The sequence below is a fragment of the Rhinichthys klamathensis genome, unplaced genomic scaffold, assembly GCF_029890125.1.
Source record: "Rhinichthys klamathensis goyatoka isolate OS25496 unplaced genomic scaffold, OSU_Roscu_1.1 h1tg000269l_1, whole genome shotgun sequence".
NCBI classification, from domain to species: domain Eukaryota; kingdom Metazoa; phylum Chordata; class Actinopteri; order Cypriniformes; family Leuciscidae; genus Rhinichthys; species Rhinichthys klamathensis.
The window spans coordinates 1,493,535-1,508,599 of record NW_026606789.1 but is presented as its reverse complement, the minus strand read 5'-3'; the positions used below and the strand labels follow the sequence as shown (position 1 = coordinate 1,508,599).

At 38.3% G+C, this 15,065-nt stretch overlaps 2 protein-coding genes across 4 annotated transcripts; both read right to left on the bottom strand.

Annotated features, from left to right (window-relative positions):
- Window positions 1-433: 433 nt before the first annotated feature.
- Window positions 434-7,895, bottom strand: zbtb17 (zinc finger and BTB domain containing 17). Of its 3 annotated transcripts, none has more exons than XM_056268045.1 (15): window positions 7,782-7,895; window positions 6,621-6,865; window positions 6,076-6,237; window positions 5,641-5,979; window positions 5,468-5,557; window positions 5,133-5,380; window positions 4,849-4,991; window positions 4,394-4,694; window positions 3,239-3,326; window positions 3,035-3,151; window positions 2,402-2,522; window positions 2,184-2,314; window positions 1,821-2,105; window positions 1,579-1,668; window positions 434-1,166 (listed from the first exon to the last, which is right to left on the bottom strand). In XM_056268045.1, exons 2-15 carry the CDS (start codon window positions 6,823-6,825, stop codon window positions 832-834), a joined length of 2,655 nt encoding a protein of 884 aa, XP_056124020.1. In that variant the 5' UTR covers window positions 6,826-6,865; window positions 7,782-7,895; the 3' UTR covers window positions 434-831. The 3 variants fall into 3 exon arrangements, with proteins under 3 accessions (XP_056124020.1, XP_056124022.1, XP_056124021.1); XM_056268047.1 differs by having other exon boundaries at window positions 5,133-5,350; XM_056268046.1 differs by having other exon boundaries at window positions 5,641-5,976.
- Window positions 7,896-10,422: 2,527 nt separating this feature from the next.
- On the bottom strand, window positions 10,423-12,734 carry hspb7 (heat shock protein family, member 7 (cardiovascular)). The gene is made up of 3 exons (XM_056268129.1): window positions 12,333-12,734; window positions 10,742-10,875; window positions 10,423-10,657 (listed from the first exon to the last, which is right to left on the bottom strand). The coding sequence occupies exons 1-3, from the start codon at window positions 12,502-12,504 to the stop codon at window positions 10,478-10,480; spliced, it is 486 nt and encodes a 161-aa protein (XP_056124104.1). The 5' UTR covers window positions 12,505-12,734; the 3' UTR covers window positions 10,423-10,477.
- Between the last annotated feature and the right edge of the window lie 2,331 nt (window positions 12,735-15,065).

The following is a 15,065-nucleotide window of genomic DNA, read 5'->3' as shown; positions in this document are numbered from 1 at the left end:
AGTATAAACATTTACTCAATACCAACCAAAAGATTTATTTAAAAGGTTTATTTACAAACCATTAAATTGTTTTTCCATGTTTTGCACTATAAATGTGGCTTAATTTATATTGTATCTAAAAGTGATACAATATCCAATAAAGTTCGATAAACTCCAACATAATTGGACCAAAATTACCTTGATCACTCGTAATACTAGTTCATATAATCTGACAATCAAAGCTGTGATATTCAAAAATAGTAGCTTAATTGCAACACACTTCACTGATCAAAAGAAGCAACAAGAGGTTTTTTTACAGTCCACTATCTAGTAAAAAAAGATAATGTTCAAGCAGTACTATGCTCAAGTGGAAAATGAGTAAACTCTACAAACCACAAATAAATGAATAAAATAAAAGTTCGGTAGCTGATTTGTTGAAAAATCAAACTTGTAGGACAGTCAATTGTTTAATTGGCCTCAGTAAAACAGTCTACAATAGTGTGAATACATGAGCTGGCAGAGGACATATACAGGGAGACAACAGTATTAAAAGGTTTGACAGCATTACAAATTAAGTTTTCATATTAAATTAATTTTTTTTCTTGTCATCTTTTTTATTTAAACTTAACTCTATACATTGTAGTTTTAATAAGCGCTGCACACATAGTGCTGTGGTTTGAGATATGACATCTACCTAGAATTTTTAAAATTTGAGCGCGTTTAATTATAGTGTGTTAATCAGTAATAACCATACCTCTGGTGAGAAATATTACACTTTGTGACAGTCTAAAACTCCATGTGAATCTCTCTGTCCTTTTAACTCTCCTTGGGTTGAATCGGGTCAGAAACTCCTCACTCTCCTTGGTTTTCAGACCCCTCCTCTGTCTCTGCCTGTGAACCGGTCTCCTCCTCTGCCCCCTCAGTTTGAGATTCAGGCTGGACTAGAGCTACTTCTCCTTCCTCACTCTCCTCTTCCCGTGTCCGGAACAAGAGCTCCCCTCCCTGGATGACCTGCTCAGTTGTTTGCCATGTGCTGTCTCCAGCATACTGCTGATAAAAGTCAGAGTCCGCCTGAAACATGACCAGGGCCTGGGCAGTGTGAATGCGCACGTGCTGGGCGAGAGAGCTGGCATCCAGGAACTTCTCACCACATGAGTCACATGCATACAAGATCTGGGTGTTGGGATCTGCAGGAATAGATCAGCACACTGTTTCAGCTTTGCATTGAGTGTACAATGTACAAAAATTCACACATCTGTGTAACTCCAGGATGGATGAGTTACACAGTGAAAATTTTACTCATTTTCACCCCAGAAATTGAGAGGGAAAATCCATTTAATCGAGACTTCAGAAGCAGTATTGGTGTCAGTGATTCTGGCCTTCATTCATTGCACTTTCTAAAAAGATGTCATTCCACAAATATTTGAAAAATACCATCTGTATGTTGTTTCTACATTAATTAGGAGTTTCAATGTGAAATTATGTATTACAATATAAAAATATCTTACAAATTTTAATGTTAGGTGCAATTAATAAAAATGTGCAATTAATTAGTTGACAGCACTAATATATACAGTATATAAATTATGTATTACTCACCTGCTTCTTGGACTTTCTCCACTGCTTTTGTGATCTCTGCTTTCAGTGCTTCAGTTTCATCTGCGGACACAGAGGTTGCCACTGGCAACACTACAGGGGTCAAGAACAACAAATAATATTAGGAGGCCGTCCAAGTACCATTATGGTGACACTCAGATTTAGTATATGCCCTTAGAACCACCTTTCTACAAGGCACAGTGTAATAATCAGTTTTATCACACTCCTCTGTCATATTCTCTCACCAGTGAGCTGTGCTACGGCACTGCCAGCCAGAGCCTCTGTGGCCAAAGTCACAATGTCATCTGTAGTAACCGTGACGATGTTGACTTCATTACTGTCGAGCTCTGAGCCCGGGCCAGAGTCAGACAGCAGCTTCTCCTCCTCCTCCTCCTCGTCGTCATCCTCCTCAGCCACCACCAGTCTCTTCATGCCCGCCTTCCCCTGGTGCACAGTCTTCACATGGGAACGCAGATTGTCCACACGGTTGAATCCTCGGCCACACTTATCGCACAGGAAAGGTTTCTCCCCTGTAACCAAGAATTAGAAGCACATAAGAGAGAACTACATAAGAAAAGGCTCAATTATAACAAAAAATTGCATCTTACCTGTGTGAATGATGATATGCTTTGAGAGATCTCCCACATTGACAAATGCTTTGTTACAGGTGTGGCACTTGTGTGGTCGAATATTATCATGATGACGGATGTGATTGGCCAGCTGGCTGGACTGGACAAACCTTTGAAGTATGATAGTCAAGTTTAACTTTTAATGTGTGGTGCCATTGTGAATCTATGCAAAATCATTTATGCAGTGTCTCAAATACCTTTTTCCACAACGGTCACACACGTATGGTTTCTCCCCAGTGTGTTGGCGAACATGGGCAATGAGTGAACTGGCCTGTGTGAAGCCTTTTCCACAAATCAGACACAGACAGGGCTTTTCCCCTAAAACAGTAAGACAGAGACATTCAAATTAACTTTTAAAGACTTTCAACTTTTGCTGTTTGAGCATGAAAAAGTCATGCAAATTTACAAAGCAAAAAGTCTGCTCTATATCAGTAGAGTTTACGAACTCCCAGAAACACCTCGATTGTAGTCTCGAGTGTTCTTCTGGGAACGTGCATGTCACAATATTCCTCATTTGGTTGAGTTGCGTTAGTAGGGTGTTGTCGCTATCTCCAAGAGATGCTGTTTTTTCCACCCAGATCTAATGCGTTAAGGGGTGTGACATTTCTGAAACACGCTTGAAGGGGTTGACCAATCACAACACACTAATCCAGCCAACCAATCAGAGCACACCGCACTTTTTGGAAGACAGGGCTTCATAGAGACCAGAACTAAACAGAGTGTTACAGACTGACATACAAGCATGAACATTCAAAACAAAATCAAGACTTTGTAAAAGGGTCCTCTCTTTATAGATAACTGTGACTGAGGACATGAGAAACGGCTCATACCTGTGTGGATGCGCACATGTCTCTGCAAGGCCCCAGGGTCGGCAAAGGCTCTCTGGCAGTGCATGCAGACGAAAGGCTTTTCACCACTGTGCACACGCAGGTGTCTCTTCAGGTTGCCTGTGAACAGAGGGACATTAAAATTCCTTTGCGCATGCATATATTGCTGTGAAAATGCCATAACTTGTCCCAATGTGTAAATCTCACCTGAGGTGGTGAACTGTTTCCCACACTCCTTACACTTAAGTGGCCCATCTGCAATGTGGATCTTCAGATGTGCTTTCAGGTTCCCCAACTAGAAAAAGAAAAAAATATATAAAATTAAATCTATTTGTTCAGTTATCAGTTTACTGTGCATTCTGCCTCAATAACAAAAAATTATGTGTCCTCAGCTTTTCGTTATGCCTGATTAAAATGCCTTTGTAATATAGCCTACTGTTGTAGAAATGGCTACAATATAATTTCAATAATATGTTATAATCTATACATTTTGTCTGCATATTATATTATATTTTTATTATATTACATTTATATTCACAGAATTATTTCTAATATTACTACAGAATTATTTCTACATATAATATATAAAAAGCAAAAGAGTATAACATTCTGTTGTGATGCTAACAATATTAATATATATGTACATTATTATTATTTCATTTTATCTAGTTTGTAGTTAACATTAGTTAACTACAAACATGAACTAACAATGAGCAATACTTCTACAGCACTTAATGTAGAACTATTTCTCATTATTGTAGAACTATTGCTCAACATTTACTAATACGTTTTTAAAATCAAAAGTTGTATCTGTTAACATTAGTTAATGCATAACATGAATATGAATTTACTAACATTAAAAAAGGTTAATAAATGCTGTAAATATATTGCTCACTGTTAATTCATGTTAACTAATGCATTAACTTATGTTAACAAAAGAGACCTTGTTGTTAAGTTTTACCATAAAAACAGTAATATTCTGAAATATTATAATTTAAAATAGCTGTTTTTAAAATGTAATTTATTCTTGTGATGGAAAAGCTGAATTTTCCGCATCATTACTCCAGTCTTCCGTGTCACATGATCCTTCAGTAATCATTCTTATATGCTGATTTGCCACTCAAGAAACATTTCTTAATATTATCATCAATGTTGTAAACAGTTGTGCTGCTTAAGATTTTTGTGAAAACCGTGCTGAATGTAATGAATAAATTTGAGTCCCTCAAAAATTACTGACCCCGGACATTTGAACGGTACAGTATATATTTCATACACATCATTATAAGACTGTAAGGTTTTTCTAATTACATTTATAAAGACAATGGTGGTTAAATGTAACACCAGTTTAAGTGGATCTCTCACCTGGTTGAATTTCTTGTCACAGTGCTGACATTTGTGACCTTTATTAGTGTCGTGGGTCTCTAGATGTCTCATCTTGGCAGTGGGGTCAGAAAAGGCCCGTTCGCAGTAGTCACAGTGGTAGGGTTTTTCTCCACTGTGCACCAACTGATGCCGCTTCAGGTTTCCAGAAGTGGTGAAGAGCTTCCCACAGTCCTCACAGCTGTACCGCGCCTCATCCGTGTGACGCTTCCTGTGTAGGTTCAGCAGACTGATTTGCCGATAACTCTTTCCGCACGTGGAACAGCAGTATGGCTTTAGAGGACTGGAGAAACAGAGACGTGTATGAACGTGTGTGAGGAAAACTGGAGATGGTGAAGTTTTTCTGTAAATATGGTTTACTTTATTTCGTCTTATGGTTGACAAGTCAGATGAGACTGTAGAGGAAGAGCATTAGACTGTATGGATATAGTGCTCACCTGTGTGTTTTCTCATGTGCTTTGCAGGCAGCTGGGTCTGAGAAAGCTTTGTCACAGTCTCTGCAACTAAATGGCTTCTCACCAGTGTGAATGCGCATGTGACGTTTAAAGTTGCCTGTGTGTGTAAACTTCTTCCCACAGTCCTGCAAGAATCAGAAAAACTACAATGAAAATAGACCTATTAAACCTGACAGTGGAAAATCTATCATTTTCACTGGTACTGTATAAAAAACAGACCTAAAGGACAAAGACAATAAGGATTACAAAATTGAAGAATCTCTCACCTCACATCTGTGTGTGACAGAGCCATATGCTCTGGACTCACTGCGCTCAGCTGCGGAAGCAGACTGCTTCCCCTCCGAACCCGTCGTTTCTCCATCCTCTGTGTCCATCTCCTCTTCTTCGTCGTCTTCCTGCTCCTCATCCTCCTCCTCCTCCTCCTCCTCCTCCTCTCCTTCATCCTCTCCATCTTCTTCTTGTACCACGTTCTCCATGCTCTCAGCTTTAGACACACTTTCCTCTGCATCATCAACTTTTAGCAAAATTTTGAACAGTTATGAAACCTAAACATAAAGATATAAGGTGAATGTACACCATAGTTATAGACAGCAGAATTTACCTTGAGTAGACGTGTGAACGGTTGCATATTTCGACTTGCTTCTCCTTCTACTAACAAATGACCGTTTAGCCGCCATCCTCTGTGAGAGTTCTGTAGGAGCAGTATAGTGTCACACAAGTATTGAAACATGGTAACACTAACAAAATCGTTACGAGTAGAGAATGGACACTAACTAGGAGTGTAGTCTGTGTCAGAAGGGTCATCTTGGTATGGTGGAATCTCTTTTGTGGCTTTCTCTTCTTCTGTTTCTGTCTTGCTATCCAAGACAGTGTCTTTTTTTAGCCTCGTTTTAGACGGCCTACTAATTTTGCTGACAGCTCTCAGAGACTTTGTGCTTTGTTTCTCAGTCATGTTACTCGCAGCCTCCTGGGTTTCTGCTGTTTCTGGCTGCGAGGGAGCTTCCTTCACTTCAGGAACCACATTCTGAGACACTGAATGACTCTCCTGCTCCTCCTTGGAACTTGCATCCTCCGGATTCCTCACAGATCTCGGCTGTTCCTCAGTTACTACTACTTTACATAAACAGAAATGAGAAAGGGTTTTATAGATTTATAACTTCATTACCTTCTTAAACTAACAGCATATGGTAATCTGAACTCGGCACTAACCAGGCTTGGTTGATGAAGGAACAGTCAAGGACTGAAAAGCTGAACAAGCATTGACAATTTCCTGCATTTGAAGGAAAGTAGCTACAACAAGAACGTCCTCTATGTTCTGAGGGTTCAAAGTCAGCTTTGCGGTGTACATAAACTCAAGGACCTGCTCAAGACCTGAATACAATATTGAGCACATTAGACAAAGGCAGAAAACAACAAACAACCAAAGAGCAGAGAAATGTAAAAATTTAATTACATATGATTAACCACAAAAGATCAGATTAATGGGATAGTTCACCCAAAAATAATTACTCCCCCTCATGTTGTTCCAAAAGTGTATGGCTTTCTTTCTCTTGTGGAACAAAAAAAGTTCTTTGTCCATACAATGGAGATCAATTGTTTGTTTCCCAACGTTCTTCAAAATATTTTATTTTGTGTTCCACAGAAAGAAAGAAATGCATTTGAAACAACATGAGGGTGAGTAATTGATGACCAAATGTAAATTTTTGGGTGGACAGTCCCTTTAATAAAAGTTATCCGTAAGAATGCAAGCCTACCTGATGCATTGCTGATATCAAGATGAACAACTTCTTTCTGGTCCAAAAAGAGAGTGCGGAAGTAAGCACTACATGCCGCCAGCACAGCCTTATGGGCCTTGAAGTCAACTCCATCCACCACAAAAGTGCAGTCACAAAGAAGACCCAACTGACGTTGTTCATTAAGTTGCCCTAGGACTTTCCCACTATGCCAAGGAAAGTCCATAATGGATGGAGCAGACTATTGCACTTTAGGCCACAGTATCCTATTCATAAAAAAAGGAGAAAAAAACAAATGATTGCACTATTGCTGCTTTTGCATTTGAGGCTCACAAACTAAATGCCCCAGTTTGCAAGGATGTAAACAAATTGAAGTGAACCAGGGCCTTAGTCTGGTCAACTTAGTCCCAAGACATTCATATCAATTCTGTCCCAGTCCCTGTAAATTTTACCATTATGTAAAAGTTTACGAATCAACAACTATCTGAATGATGCAGAGAATAGTGATTATGGCCATAATTCAATTTTTTTAAGTACTTTCACAAAAAGTACTAAAACTGAATATTTATTTTTGTGCTATGATATACACCTCATCCAACTGTAACGTTACTGCTATATAGGAACATCTCATATCTAATGGAATATCTGTTACACACAGTACAAAATTATCGCTCTATGGTGCTTTATTTTCATTATGATTCCGTGCGTGTATATTGCCAAACATTAATCATACAACAGACTACAGACGTTATTTACTTCAATAAACAAACATCATTAACAGTCCGTGTGTTTCTGTGCGACACTGAAACGTTTATCTCGAGCTCGCTCGGGACATTTTGTCCTGCAGTCTAATTCAAACTGTCATTACCAGCCGAATCGAGCACAATGATGTCTGAATGTCTGGCTTTAGCGAGTAAATGTGTCTAGTGATTTGGAGAGTAACTGCGCAATACCCCAACAAGAATGTGACGATGTTGCGGATTGATTATGAGTCCTCTCTGTCTCTCTTAGCTCCGGGATTAATTCAGCGTGCCTGGCCCTGCTGGATCAAGATGGCGCTGACAGAGGCGGCCTATAATCCTGCCTCTTCTTTGCTTATTTTAGCTGCGCGTTCGTTAGAGACTTGCCTGAAAAGTATCCCTAAAACAATTCGATGATCGGGTCATGTTTGACGTTCTTTACCTTGTATAATGGACGAGTTTCTAGCTTTCCCTGACTTCAGCTGATCCCGTCCAATCGAGTGTTTCGGTGATCGATCTCACTGCTCAGCCTCGTCGCGCCGCCATCTTCCGCTCTCTGATCGATTGATAGTGGCCGAGCGAATGGCTGGAAGTTAAACATCATAGCGCATGCGCGGACTTTTCTTGTTGTAACTGTTTTGACCACATGACGGCGAACTTTAGCTATCATAGAGCAGTGATCTAATAATAAAACCAGAGTAAGGAAATATCCATAAAAAACGCAGCTAGTTTATGTTGTAGATTTTTTCCCTAAACCTAACCATACCACCATAACTTATACTCTAGCGCGTCTCTTGACGTTAGCTAAATTCACACTTCAGCGAATCTCCAGTGGACTCACTACAGCATCCGTCTAATCCTATATTCCAGCTAGTCTACAGTCGACTACAGCCGAGTCGATAATTCTAATTTAGTTGTTTTCTTGCTGCGCAGCTTAAATGACAGACAAACTTGAGTAAAGGTGATGATACACAGGGCAACTTTTTGAGCAATGTTGCTGGGCAATCTTGCCGAGCGATTGTTGTTTGGGACAACAACATTGAAAATGGGGAATACATTTCTATCTGGATTATTTAGATAGGTCGTGGGCCCTGTGTCTCATCTGGTTGCCCGTTAACGGCAGCATTGCCCAGCAACATTGCTCAAAAAGTTGCCCTGTGTATTATCACCTTAATTGTCCTTTAAAAATGCTCTTTATACGGCCGGGAGTTCTCGAACAGTTCTCAGAGAATCTCCCAAAAAGAACCAATAAGCATGGCCGGTGGATCTCAGACAAATCCCATTGAGAATCCCAACTGTAAACACAAATACAACAGTTTTTATAGAAAATGAGAATGGGCGAAAATTGCATGATGCATTATAATTTCCCTACAATTTGATTGGTTCTTCATTATTTCATAATCACACGTTTCCAAACCATACTGTCTAGTTTCATTTCCCCAACTATGTTATTTATGCACACACTCAAAGTCACAAGTTTTCCATTGGTTTCGTACAGTACACTCTGTTCAATTGATACATGTTAAATAAGGTTAGATGTTAGAAGCATGGTTAGTTTTATATACAGTCTAAAATTTCCACAACATTTATTAATCGGGCCATTTTGCGTTTTAACACCACCACTGGATACATATCAAAATATGTTTTGAATTGATGCAAATCTGAGGGGGCAGTTATAGTGCACATTTTAGTCATTAACCAAACCATCAGTGAACCATTACCATGTAGCTTTAGGCAAAAATTGGCAGACCTATTTCTGCTCTTTAGGTGCTTTACTTATAATTTAAGCTTATTACTCTTTATGTTCCCAATTCACATTTAAGAACTTTAGTAGCTACATCTGTATGTTGCTACATTTTTAATCTCATGTAAATGTTCATATTTCCTCAAGAATTTAGAATATTAATATACACTTTGAATGCTGGAAAACACTCCCTTAACCAGCTGATTTCCTGGTTTTAGCTGCTCTCCCAATCTGATTTTAAAGGGGTTTGGGCATTTTTCAGAGACCAGCTGACCTTTCAGCTAAACCAGCAAAGACTAGAATAAGACGACTGGGAGACCAGCCAAATCCAGTCCAGCAGATCATTTCAGGATAATTTCTTTTTTAGTTTTAATTTCCAATTTTGAACGAAATTATAATCTGTCTTAATATGTACAACTGATTTCCATACATTTGTATCTGGTTCAGCACAGTGACAGGTTGATGGATGACAAAGCATAAAAATAGTTGATGATAAGACTGAATAATAACAGCAGGCTCTATTTATAGAATAAGTACTCAGAGACACAGTACCTGTCATTTGCTCATGATGTCCACTTTAATGGAAGTGGACAAGAACCAAATCACTGACTCACAAGCTCAAAATATTCAGCAAAGGTGTTCTGGTTTTATTCTGTTCTAAAGTGGTTTTAATCACACAACACAACAATTTAACATTTAGAAAATGTACCTTTTGATAACAATAACAATCAGTTCAATAAATAGATTTCTCACCTTTTGGGAATGAGTTGCATTATTTGCTCTGATTGTTTGTCATACAGTGGGTTCCAAAAAATGTGAGAGACATAATTTTTCAAGAATATCTTAGTATGGTTTGTCCTTAGCAGTGTTCAAGCTGCATGGACTCGACAAGTTTTCGTCAAACCTGATGATCATGATTCTCCAGCATAATTTGAGAATGACTGAAAAAAACATCTTGATCTTTTATGAAAGCAAGAAAATCTAACCGCCTGTACAAAGAGTCACATGATTAGTGTAACAAATTTGTTTACTTGATTAGTGACACAGAAATAGTGCAGAATCTGGAACACTTCCTATTAATTTAAACATAATTTTTCTTTCTTACTCTCAAAATCCTAAAATGTTCTCTTTCGAATCACAGATTTTAAATGTGGTCTCTGACTTTTGGACCCCACTGTACGTATATTGTAAGGTGATATACAGTTGGCAGGGAATTGAAGTTAGCAGTGCATTTGTCTTGAATGTTTTGAATACATATGACAGGATTAGATTCCATCCAAGTCTAATGAGAAGAAATGAGAGAAGGTCATGGAGGAATGACAAAGCAGGACTAAGTAACTATATTTTCAAGGTCATTTATCACAGGGAAACAGATACAGCAGGTGGGGAAAGATCTAAATTTTGATCTCTGTGCGGAACGTCTGTGCGTGCTCTAGTTTTGCAGTGTTTCTCTGTGCTTTTATAGTGAGAGTCCCATCAGCCCCTAAACATGACTTGACCGAGGTGGGGTCCACATCCTCTGGTAGTTGGCATTTATGGGTAAAAGTGTTCAACACTGTCCCATCAGTAGCAAGCTGTTGAACAAAATGCATACATATGGGAATTAATGATATTCTGAACAATTCAGTTGTATTATACAGAGGCCTGTATCTGTTTACCTTTTCAGCATGAACTTCAATCTGATTGTTTGAGGTGGTGACTATCACATCTTCAGGCGAGAAGTCTCGGACATCCACTGTGAATTGATATGTGTCTCCCAGAGTCTTGATGTTCCCAACTGTCCCTGTTCTGTCTAAAGGAAAACATAAAATCGAATGTGATATCTGAAATATATTACACAAGCGTTCTGGAATACTTGATTCTGATTGGTCAGTCGCACCATCAAGGGCTCTGATATTATTCCCTGTTGCCCATGCCTTGAGCTCTTCCGGCACTACTTTCGTGTTTTTGTAAACATGTTTTTATATTTACATACAAGCGTAACTGGCGTCAGCTTGCGTCTTAATTATAGACTGTGGTTAAAATTGACATCATATATTAATAGGTCAATTACTGTAGAATTGTTGCAGCTTGTAGCTAGGTAGATTGTTTTGTAGCCTACATCGTAATGGACTTTTTTTTCTTAGTGGGAGCTTAAAACAGCCAAGATTATAAAATAAAATAAAATAAATGTTTTATTTATTTTCTTTGTTATTTTCAGTGACAAACTCATGCTGTACTTAAATGCATTCTGAATGTGACTGAAACTATCAACTAAAGTATTAACCCTGTTATTCCTCACTTCTGGGTCAAGAAAAGAAGCATAACTTTTTTTAATGATAGGGATTTTTCAATATGTATTCTTTAATATTTTGGGGGTTACTTTTTAGAGGATTTCATGATTCTGGACAATATTCACCTGTATGTATATATTTTCACTAACTTATTGAAGTATTTTCAGACATAATTACTTTTATTAGTTTTTCCATTTGGATATATATTTTGACATTATCCATTGTCATTATTGTCCATTTTGTGTGTGTTTATATAGCAGATGCCACATGAGCCATCAAGTTTCGTACCATTCCGATGAAGTAAAAATGAAACAACGTAAAAAGAAGATTTCACAACATAAAATTAATTAAATCAGCAATGAGTATTGAATATACTCGGTTATGTTACACAAACACCACTATGGTCCACCAAATGGGCATTCCTGTTCATTAATATCCTTCTAATGACGTGTGAAAATTTGCCTTGATGAATCTCAGACTATCACTTCATATTCATATATCAGGCTCAGCAACAGATCACCCTCGAGTCATTCCCCAACAGTGAAGTCACAGCTCTGGCTCTGGCCCAAAACATTCCTTAATTTACCCTTTCTCTGCCCGCCATGTACCCTTGTATAGCATGTGAACAATCTGCTGTTTTTACATACTTCTACAGTTACCAAGATGCAACTGTGAATATTAAATACATCTGCCTTCACATACATATCACAGTCAAATCTCAAGTCAAGTCAGTCTCATGCAGTCTTGAAATTCATATACTACCATAAATACGTTTCCAGGCCTCATGCAGTTGACACATTTGTACAGTCAGTGCCCACTTTTTACGTACAATCATTAAAAGTATAATTAGAATGTGACTATATCCAGTAAATGCTGATTCTCATCTAAAACAAAAATGTTTAAGGAGTTAAACCTGATAAAGATACATTAGGCTATATAGATCCATAAAGAACTAAAACCAGCCTTAATAACTCACTTGGAAATCCCAAAGCATCTTTTGGACACATGAAAGATCCAAAGTCCTCAGCAAAGAGTCCCCGGCTCTTTTCCATGTATGGGTTTGTTGAGGTTGAGGATGAAGACGAGGAGGATGATTTCTGGTGGTAACTGCGCTCCGACCGGTAGGCAGAGGAGTTGCTCGCACTCATTAGTGTTTAGATGGTTTGGTTGCCTCAAATTGATATCCAGTCAGGGCTTTGTATTGATACAAAGAGCACAGAGTTTATAAATGAGGTAGTTTTGTGTCCTGTCCTTTTTTAAAACATGGTATGAGTCCACTCTCAAGCCTGTTTGTATTAGATGTGTCTCCCTGGTTTGGCTATTGTCTGTCTAGCTGTCTTTTATATGGTGGGTCTAGCTTCTTACTTCTATGTGTGTGTGTGTGTGTGTGTTAATTGTAGGATGACAGTGTGCTATAATTATCATGCGAGAGAGAGGGGCTCTGTGGTCGGAAAAGTTTTGTGTGATGAGGACTTGAGGTTGAGAAAGGGGCTCTGACAAAGACTCAAAGATAGGAAAGGGAGAGAGATGGGGGGGGTTGAGTCAACAGCTGGCATTCCAGACACTCGCTCCCTGAAATAGCCATTCTCTTCCTCTCTCCCGTTCTGTGTGCTCTCCATCCATTTTTCTCCAGCCTGCCATCCACAGCAATTTGCCGTGATTTACAAATGCAGGCGTCAGAGGCTTGCGATGCCTGTCAATCTGAAAATTACAGTAAACACAGGTCCTAAGGGTGTTCATCTCTGCATAAACAACAATGCTGAGGAATGACAGTTCAAACTGAGGATTAACAGAAAGATGGAAGGAATGTCGATGAGAGAGTGACGTTGAGGGACAGATGACGTTAGGAAAACGGATTAGGAGGCATTTGTTTTTGGAGGAGAGCTGCTAATAATAGACATTTTAGTGTTGGTTTACTCCTCATTATTGCATGTATTTTCTGTTTCCTTTTCATGAGTCGTTTAAGATAGGGATGCACTGATATTACATTTCAGACTGATGCTGATAAGCCAATAATTACTTTTATGCTATGGTCAAATAAATGGCCAGTATTCAAATTCTATACAATTTTGTATAAATAGATACATTTTAAAAAAAGCTAAAATTGAATGTAGGCCTGATGCACATGAAAATGAATATTTATTTTGCTAAAGATTACATTTAACAGCATTATTTTTTATTATTAGAGATTTTAAAGATTTAAGTGAGTGTTAGATGACAGCAAAGGTAATCTGAATGTAAAAAAGAGGAAATTATTAAATATCCAATACTGACCAATACTGATAAATTAAAACATCTCTAATATTAGCGGATAACTTATTTGGTACCCATATAGTGATAGTGTTAAAGGGATAATTCACTCAAAAAAGAAAAGAAAATGATGTCATTATTTAATATTTACTCACCCTCATTCCAAACCTTCAGTGAAGCATAAAAGAAGATTTTTTTAAGAAATGTATCAGGTTTTTTTTCTTATTCTTGTTTTTGTCCATACAATGAAAACCAAAACGGTTTGGTTACCAACAGTTTTGAATAACAGGAGGGTGAGTAGATGCTGACAGAAGTTTCCTTTTTTGGGTAAACTATCCCTTTAAGATGTTAAGAGCATTTAAAGTATTGGATGTTTTAAAATAATAGGCATTTCTTTGGAGTCTGTGTTGTTCACAACCTCAAATCTAGTGGCCTCTCAAGTAAGTTACATGTAGTGTGCCCTATCACTTTAAAGACTTTCAAACATTGTCTAAATCTAGCTGAGAAACTCAACATTACTTCTAACAGCATGTGTCATGACACCAATGCAGCTCTTCTAATTTGATTCTGTGCTGAGAGAGAGAGAGAGAGAGAGAGAGAGAGAGAGAGAGAGAGAGAGAGAGAGAGAGAGAGAGAGAGAGAGAGAGAGAGAGAGAGAGAGAGAGAGAGAGAGAGAGAGAGAGAGAGAGAGAGAGAGAGAGAGAGAGAGAGAGAGAGAGAGAGAGAGAGAGAGAGCGAGAGAGCATTTAATCAGTCAACAGTATAATCACGACTAGCACAGTTTGTCCTCAGGCTTAGTGTGAGTTCACTTCAGAAAGTTCACTTGATATCCTCACAAGTATTCCGCTAGTTTATGGATGTCATTGGACAGCCCTCAGGGGACGGTTTTGTAACAGTATGAATAAACATAAGGGTGTGTAGATTAATGGGCCGAAATTTAATTTTATATTTACTTCAACCAAAGCTAAAGTTAAGAAGCTAAGGCTTCCATTGTTCATTTTCAATAAGTATCATACGTGAATACATTGCTGTTGGTAGTCCTGTACGCATGTTGCAAGACTCTTTACACTATACAGAGGGTCCTTGGACTGAAAAGGTTCAAGGACCACTGCAATATATGTAAACATACATGGAAGCTCAGAGAGAGTTTGTATTGTGTTATATTGTCTGTGATTTTCTCAGCTGCTGATCAATACATAATATAGGATTATCATTGTCACTCAATGTGAATGGCTTGTTTTGCTGGGACTAAGAAAAAGTACAAGAGCAACAAACAATGTAGCAGGAAATACACAAAATAGACTCAAATTATGGTACCAAAACAAATCATACAATAGTAAAGGCCGAGATGAGAAAGAAAATGCATTTAAATAGCCTGGTGCCGTCTATACCCCTCAGTCAATATATTCTCTTTTTGCATTTGCGGCTGTCATGATTCTATAAAAACCACCAGCGTCTG